Source organism: Microtus ochrogaster, assembly GCF_000317375.1.
Source record: "Microtus ochrogaster isolate Prairie Vole_2 chromosome 14 unlocalized genomic scaffold, MicOch1.0 chr14_random_1, whole genome shotgun sequence".
Taxonomy (NCBI): Eukaryota; Metazoa; Chordata; class Mammalia; order Rodentia; family Cricetidae; genus Microtus; species Microtus ochrogaster.
The window spans coordinates 27,331,365-27,338,586 of NW_004949096.1; the positions used below are offsets into that span (position 1 = coordinate 27,331,365).

The 7,222-nt window shown below is 47.2% G+C and overlaps 1 protein-coding gene across 1 annotated transcript in view; it reads left to right on the forward strand.

Moving 5' to 3' along the window:
• Window positions 1–4,744: 4,744 nt before the first annotated feature.
• Knstrn (kinetochore localized astrin (SPAG5) binding protein) overlaps window positions 4,745–7,222 on the forward strand; it is a 13,206-nt gene continuing 10,728 nt past the window's right edge. The window contains exons 1-2 of the mRNA XM_005364252.1: window positions 4,745–4,953; window positions 5,055–5,146. Of these exons, the coding sequence (XP_005364309.1) occupies window positions 4,745–4,953; window positions 5,055–5,146 (301 nt within the window). The remainder of the gene's footprint in view (window positions 4,954–5,054; window positions 5,147–7,222) is intronic.

Genomic DNA, 7,222 nt, shown 5'->3' on the forward strand with positions numbered 1-7,222 from the left:
AACTCACAGAAATCCGCCTGTCTCTGCCTCCCAAGTGCTGGAATTAAAGGCGTATACCACCCCCCCAGCTCCACTTTAATTCTTATCCCCCAGTTTTATCTGTACATTTCTCCTATCTTTCAGTTTCATTAAGAGAAAAACTCATTTTTACCTTAGAACTTAGCACTTCTCAGTGTTCACGAGTCTCACTAACTCTCCTCTTCCCCGATTCAAACACACCTAAATTACTGTGGAGCAACCTTTGCTCACTGTAAATATGTATCACTCTCATTGGCTAATACAGAGCTGACTGGCCTATAGCCAGGCAGGAAGAGGCTGGGTGGGAGAGTCACAGTAGGAGAACTCAGGAGAAGATTGGCAGAGAGATGCCAGGAGATGCGGAGCAGGGTGGGAAATATGTAGATGAGGTAAAAGAGCCTCAGGCAGCACATAGATGAATAGAAATGGGTTAATTTAAGTTATAAGTGTTATCATTCATGATGCAGGCGACCCGAAGTTGGTCCCACGATGGTTGGCAGTGGGTGACCCTGGCGGGTGGGAGACAGACAGATACACCATGCAGAGAGAGCTAGGGTACACAGTTTATTCAGTGGGTATTGGGAAGAGCATAAGAGTAAGGGGTTATGGGAGAGAAGGGAGGAGATAAGAGGGGGGCAGAAGAGAAGAAAGAGACAGAAGCTGCCTCTTCAGAAGAGGGACAGACAGATCTGCTTGCCTCCGCAGGAATGGGGAGATTGGGAGTGGGCGGGGCTTGTCTCTTTAAGGAACAGGGTACCCAGGTGACAGGCCAGGCCAGCAGATCCACTTTTACAACATTCCCACCTTTCTCTTATAATCAAAAGGCAAGGAGTTAGGCATGGCAGGTTGAGGTTACTGGGATGTTCTCAAGACTGCTTCCTGCTATTTGTTGGCGTCAAAGTCTTTCTTGGGGTGCCTGAGAAATCTGGGTGCTGGTCACATCCTGGGGTAGCTTTACTCCTGTCTGGGATTTTTGGTGTGGAACTGTCCGGTGTCTCTTGGACCTGGCAAGTTACTGACAGGGCAGAGGACAAAGTTAAGTTTAGGAAGAAAAAACTTTTTCAGGACCAGGGAATTGAGAGGGTTGTATCCAGCCTGTTTAAGATGAATCCTTCAATTTGGCTCCCTGGAACTCACAAGAATTCTTTGAGGTTTTGAAAACATAAGTTCTAGACACATACATTGTATAAACAGCAGCATTTTTATGCCAGCATGACTGTGACAGGTGTTTTTGCACAATGAAAAGTATCTTTAGAAAATGACAAGAGAATTTAAAATCTTTCAGTAGTGGTAGTACTCTGCCAGAGTTAGATTCGTAGCTTATCAGCATTTTACTGATATTATTAAAACTATGAAAGACAGGGGGCTGGAGAGATGGCTCAGTGGTTAAGAGAATTGCCTGCTCTTCCAAAGGTCCTGAGTTCAATTCCCGGCAACCACGTGGTGGTGGCTCACAACCATCTGTAATGAGGTCTGGTGCCCTCTTCTGGCCTGCAGACATACACACAGACAGAATATTGTATACATAACAAATAAATAAATAAATATTTAAAAAACTATGAATGACAACATGAGAGAGAAATGTGGTAACTTGTACTTATCCTCAGACCTTAATAACTTGCATTTGTATGTTGTAAAACACCCTTTATTTAGAACATAGTAAGAAGTTATACTGAAATTCGTTTGGTGAGGTTGTCCTTTTAAACTGACGAAACCTCTCAGCTGTCAAACTGCATCAGAGATCTTTGAGAAGGATAAAATTTTACTGGAGTTATTGATTTAAAAAATGTCAGAGAACTTACTCCATTGGCTCCCTGAAGCCACTCCTCAGGGTCCTCCATGGTCGTCGAGGGCAAGGACATTAGGACTGTGTTTGTCTTCTGCTGTTTAGTGCAGGTTTTAGAAGATCCTGTGGGGTAGGAAATCTGTAGGAAGACAGGCCTACCTTGACCTAATCAGCTAGACCGTCGATTCCAGCGATTCTGTCCACTGTCTGAAGATCTTCAGGAATTTAGATGGAAGACAGTTCGTCCAGTGGTCAGAGCCTTCACCTAATGAAGCAAATTACCGATGAACATGGTTCTGTGCCCATTCTGTGCCCATTTGTCTTTTGTCTTCTTTGGAGGAGGAGTGCCCCTGTTAGGAACCAACCTGTCTCTCTGTTATGAAAAGCCTTTTAATAATTAAACATTTAAATGCCATATTTCCCAGATCTCTGAGCACTCGAGGGCTATTTACTGGGTATAGATGACCTCAGTATCGGATCTGCCTGGAGAGCTGGGTCCAAGTTTGACTGTACTGGTTTTTAACTTAACAGGCGAAATTTATACTTGTGGCTGTGAGCCACCAGTGCTGGGAATTGAACTCAGGTCCTTTGGAAGAACAGCCAGTGCTCTTAACCTTTGAGCCATCTCTCCAGCACATACCAATTTTTTGAGACTTACTGCCTTTTTTAGTCTGGAATGAGATTTAATGAACAGAGCTCATTAGGACTTGGACTACTTAGAACATTTTTTTTTTTTTTTGTTTTTTCGAGACAGGGTTTCTCTGTGGCTTTGGAGCCTGTCCTGGAACTAGCTCTGTAGACCAGGCTGGTCTCGAACTGACAGAGTTCCGCCTGCCTCTGCCTCCCAAGTGCTGGGATTAAAGGCGTGCGCCACCATCGCCCGGCTTACTTAGAACATTTTTAACAGTAGGTACATGTACAGATACACACTGTTGAATTTAGCTTTCATACACACATACACACAGAATTAAAGCTAACTCATGTTCACACCTAAAATAAACTCAAAAGTCATATGATGGAGGAAGGTCATTGGTTGGTTAAATAAAGAAGCTGCTTGCCCTGATAGGTTAGAACGTAGATGGGAGGAGCAGAATGCTGTAAAGCTAAAGAGCCAAGCAGTGATTAAAAGAATACAGTGTCCGTGTAATTATTTCGGGCAAAGCTAGCCGTGATGGCTGCCGGGTGGCGGGAAGCAGCCCACTGCTCCTATTACTACAGTCATATGCACATACACACATATATGAAACAGGATTCGGGAGAGGTGGATGCTCTGGTGGCCCCTACCGAAAGCATGCCACTGTGCAAAACACACATGTAACAGAGTCAGGATGAGGAATTTAGAGACAGAAACATAAGTAAACGGTGAGACAAGGCAAGGGGTACCTCAGTAAAGATGGCCACTAGGTTACCTGGCTGCCCTTGGGCGAGATGGCAGTGAGGTCGTTATCATTCATGATGTGGGTGACCCGAGGCAGGTCCCATGAGGGGCAGCGACAGGTGACCCGAGGCTGTGCGGGTCCCCTGGCGGGGGGGGGGGGAGACTAGACAGATACACCATGCAGAGAGAGCTCGGGTATAGAGTCTTTTTAGTGCGCATTAGGAACAGCATAAGAGTAAGGGTTATGGGGGGTGGGGAGGAGAGGGGACAGAAGAGAAGAATGAAAGAATGGGAAGGGAGAGAGAAGGTGCCTCTTCAGAAGGACAGAGACAGCTGGGGAGGAGGTGGGAGATTCCTTGCTTTCATGGGAAGGGGTGATTGGAAGTGGGCGAGATTTGTCTCTGAAAAGGACAGGGTACCCAGGTGACAGGACAGGCCAGCAGATTTACTTTTACGACAATAAGAGCTGGCTAAAAACAAGTCTAAGCTAACAGCTGAGCATTTATAAGTAATTCTCCCAGTGGCAGCCTCCTGAGTGCTGGAATTACAGCTGTGAACCCCCAGGGCCTCGATCTTCCCAGTTTAAACTGTTTTCCCCAATTTTAAACTGCTCCTGGGTTTTCTCTCAAAGCTTTTTGTGGTTTTCCTTCACTCTCTCACCATGGACGGTAAACACATACTGGTGATTATCTGTTTAGTGTCTTTCCTGGATGTAAACTCGGCAGCGCTAAAGTCAGTCCTGGTATTTGCTATCCCCTAATCTACCCACCTCTTAGTGTCCTTACATCGCAGCTGCTCCTTCACTGCGTGTGTTTTTTCCAATGTGTTTATGCAATGACTAAGAACTCTACCTTGTTTCGTATGAGTAACTTTAATTTCTTTTTTGTTTGTTTGTTTGTTTGTTTTGTTTTGTTTTGTTTTCCGAGACAGGGTTTCTCTGTGGCTTTGGAGCCTGTCCTGGAACTCGCTCTATGGACCAGGTTGGCCTTGAATTCACACAGAGCCGCCTGCCTGCCTCTGCCTCCTGAGTGCTAGGATTAAAGGTGTGCGCCACCACCATCCGGCTAAGTAACTTAAATTTATAGTTAAATCCCGATGTAGGTTTGTTAGGTATTTCAGCCCACCGGTAACCCTTAAAAAAGTTTTGCCATTCTTCACCCGGTTTCTGGTAGTTTTTTTGTTTGTTTGTTTGTTTTTTCGAGACAGGGTTTCTCTGTGGCTTTGGAGTTTGTCCTGGAACTAGCTCTGTAGACCAGGCTGGTCTCGAACTCACAGAGATTCACCTGCCTCTGCCTCCCAAGTGCTGGGATTAAAGGCGTGCGCCACCACCGCCCGGCCTCTGGTAGTTTTTAATCAGGTCACCTGTACTCCTGACAGGATCCTTAACAATCAAAAACAAATAAAGAGGATTATGACTTGGACACTAAGAGCGTTCACGTTTCCGCCTCCAGCCAGGAACATGACACAGTGGCTCACTAGCCCCATACAAGCCTGCCCTGTGCATCCCTGGCCGGGCCTTGACCCGCTGGTTCGGGCCGCGCGGCTCGAGCCTTCCGTACAGCATGGCGGCTCCTGAGGCCCCGGTACAGGAGAAAGTCTTCCGTACAACAGGGCGGCCTACAGACTCGGAGCCACGCCCCCTTTCGCCCAGCCCCCGGAAGTTTCCTTTTGAAAGCGTGGCGGCAGACTCAGCCGAGGGCTGGGCGGTTACTGCGGAGCAACTTTTGAAAGGGAACGAAGAGGACTGCGGGCTGGAGCGACTGGCGCCGGGGTTTGGCTCTGCGGGCCCCGGGCTGGGCAGCGTGGGTGCGGGCGGGTCGGCTGGCGTGGCGGGGCTCCGGCGCTGCTAATGATCCACCTTGCACCTTCCAGGGCCCAGCCGAGCCTCCCGGCTACGATGGCCAGTGCTAAAACGGTGTGTGACGCGCAGCCCAACTCGATGGCGAGCGGCGGCCTGCCCGCAGGTGGGTGTCCACACCGCCACCGGCCGGGGCTCCGTGGACTATGCTAGGAGTAGAGAATCGAAATCTGTGTGTGTTGGGGCGGCGTTTGGTTAGCTCTGACAACTGCCTTCGCCTCACCCCAAGCCAGGCTGTGTATGCTTATGGCGAACAAAACTTAAGAGAGTCCACGTTCCTACCTCCGGCCCCACTCCCTTCTGCGTTTACCAGTTAGATTCAAATTGTTGGTTGTTGTTTAGGAATAGCTTTTTTTGTGTGATGTCGTGATGGTGGGGAACTCGTTATGTAAGCCAGGCTGGCCTCGAACTCACGGAGATCCTGCCTCTACCTCCTGGGTGCAGGAATTAAAGGTATGTGCCACCATGCCCAGTGCCTCACTTTTCATTCCCTTTTTTAAGCTAGATTTTCACTACGTAGCCCTTAGTAACGTTAACTTGCCGCGGTTTCCTACTTCAGCACCTGAATGCTGAGATTGCAGGCTCATTCCCACCACACCTGCCTCTCTAGAACTCTGTTGCAAAGACATTATTTTTTAAAATGGAGCGGGGCGCTTGTGCATATAAATATAGGTGCCCAAGGGAGGTCATGGGGTCTTGTTCCCCCTGGGGCTTGAGTTAAATTCCTGATGTGGGTCCTGGAACAAACTTCAGTCCTCTGCAAAAGTAGCTCTCTCTTTTGACTGCTGAGCCATCTCTTCAGCCCCAGAAATCGCTTCTTATGCAATTATCCTTTTTATTTCCAGCTGGTTGAAGAGCTGGTCTTGCAGGTGTGGCTTTGTTGTCAGAGAAGAGAATCATTTGAGGAGGAGGATAGTGGGGAGCAAACACACGATTCCTTCCTTGTTCTCCTATGCTGAGTAGAGCAAGAGAAAAGAACCCATCCTAGTCGGAGTTCCGGAGAACCCTGAGAGGAGGAAGCATGACCTAAACAATTTGTAGTTGTCTTTCTGTCTTGGTGTGTGTTGATGTTCTTGCGGTTGAGAGTCATCTGGTGGCATCTGTAGTGGCTGTGCTGCCTAATGTAAAGACTATAGCATGGAATGGGGCCCCCCAGCACCAGCAGCTGTAGGGAGGGATTTCGGAACAGCCTTTACCATCACTCCGCAAGTAATTCCAGGCAGCTGGTTGAAGAGCTGTGGCAGGCAGGATTGGTCTCTGAAGTAAAATGGCTTTTCTACCAGGCTCAAAGGGTTATCCTCTTTGCCCTGTTTTCCTCAAAGCATCCCTCAGAGACCTCTGCCTCATCCCTCGCAGTGGCCCTGGACGGCTGGCAGTGACCAGCCTTCCTCACCAACCCCAGGTTTTCATCTCTCCGTTTGTAAGACCTGTCCCAGCTTCTCGAGCACATGTTCCGGGACAGCTGTAAAGTTTCTAGGCGGTCTCCACCAACAAGGGAAAACTAGAAAGCTATAGAATGAAGCCAGGGGTGGCCACACCTCTCGTGCCCGCAGTCAGGAGGCAGAGGCAGCAGGATGGGCACATGTTCGGGGCCAGCCTGCTCTGTGTAGTGAGTTACAGGCCAGGGCTATAAAGCGAGATCTTTTTGGGGAGGGGTTTGAATAAACAAGTTTGACGTGTTCTTTACATCAGCCATCCAATTCTCCTTAGTGCCTCCTTTCTAGGAGACAATCTCTGTTAAATTCCGACTTTTTTCCTACAATGCAACCCTCAGGGCTCAGCAGAAGCAGATTGTTGGAGCCGATTGCAATTATTTATTTTTTTCTAATTTCCTATGAACTCTTTTACATGGACTAGATATATTATTGTATTTAAGTTACTATTACTTGAGATCAGACAAGATAGTAGCACAAAGTAACCTCTTTTTCCTAAAAGGTAACTCCTAAGAACCCATTTAATATTTGCATAGTGTTACGAATATTGAAACTAGAGTTCAGGTTCTGTAAATTGTACCTATAAACAAAATATGTCAACCTGAGGGATTATATACTTATTCCAAATTATTATGTAGCAAGGTATTTGAATACATTTTTTATTAAATACAAAGTGCCCTTTAATATGATCCAGTACTTTATACCTCATTTCTTCAACTTAATTATTTAATTAGTATGGCTTTTTTTTT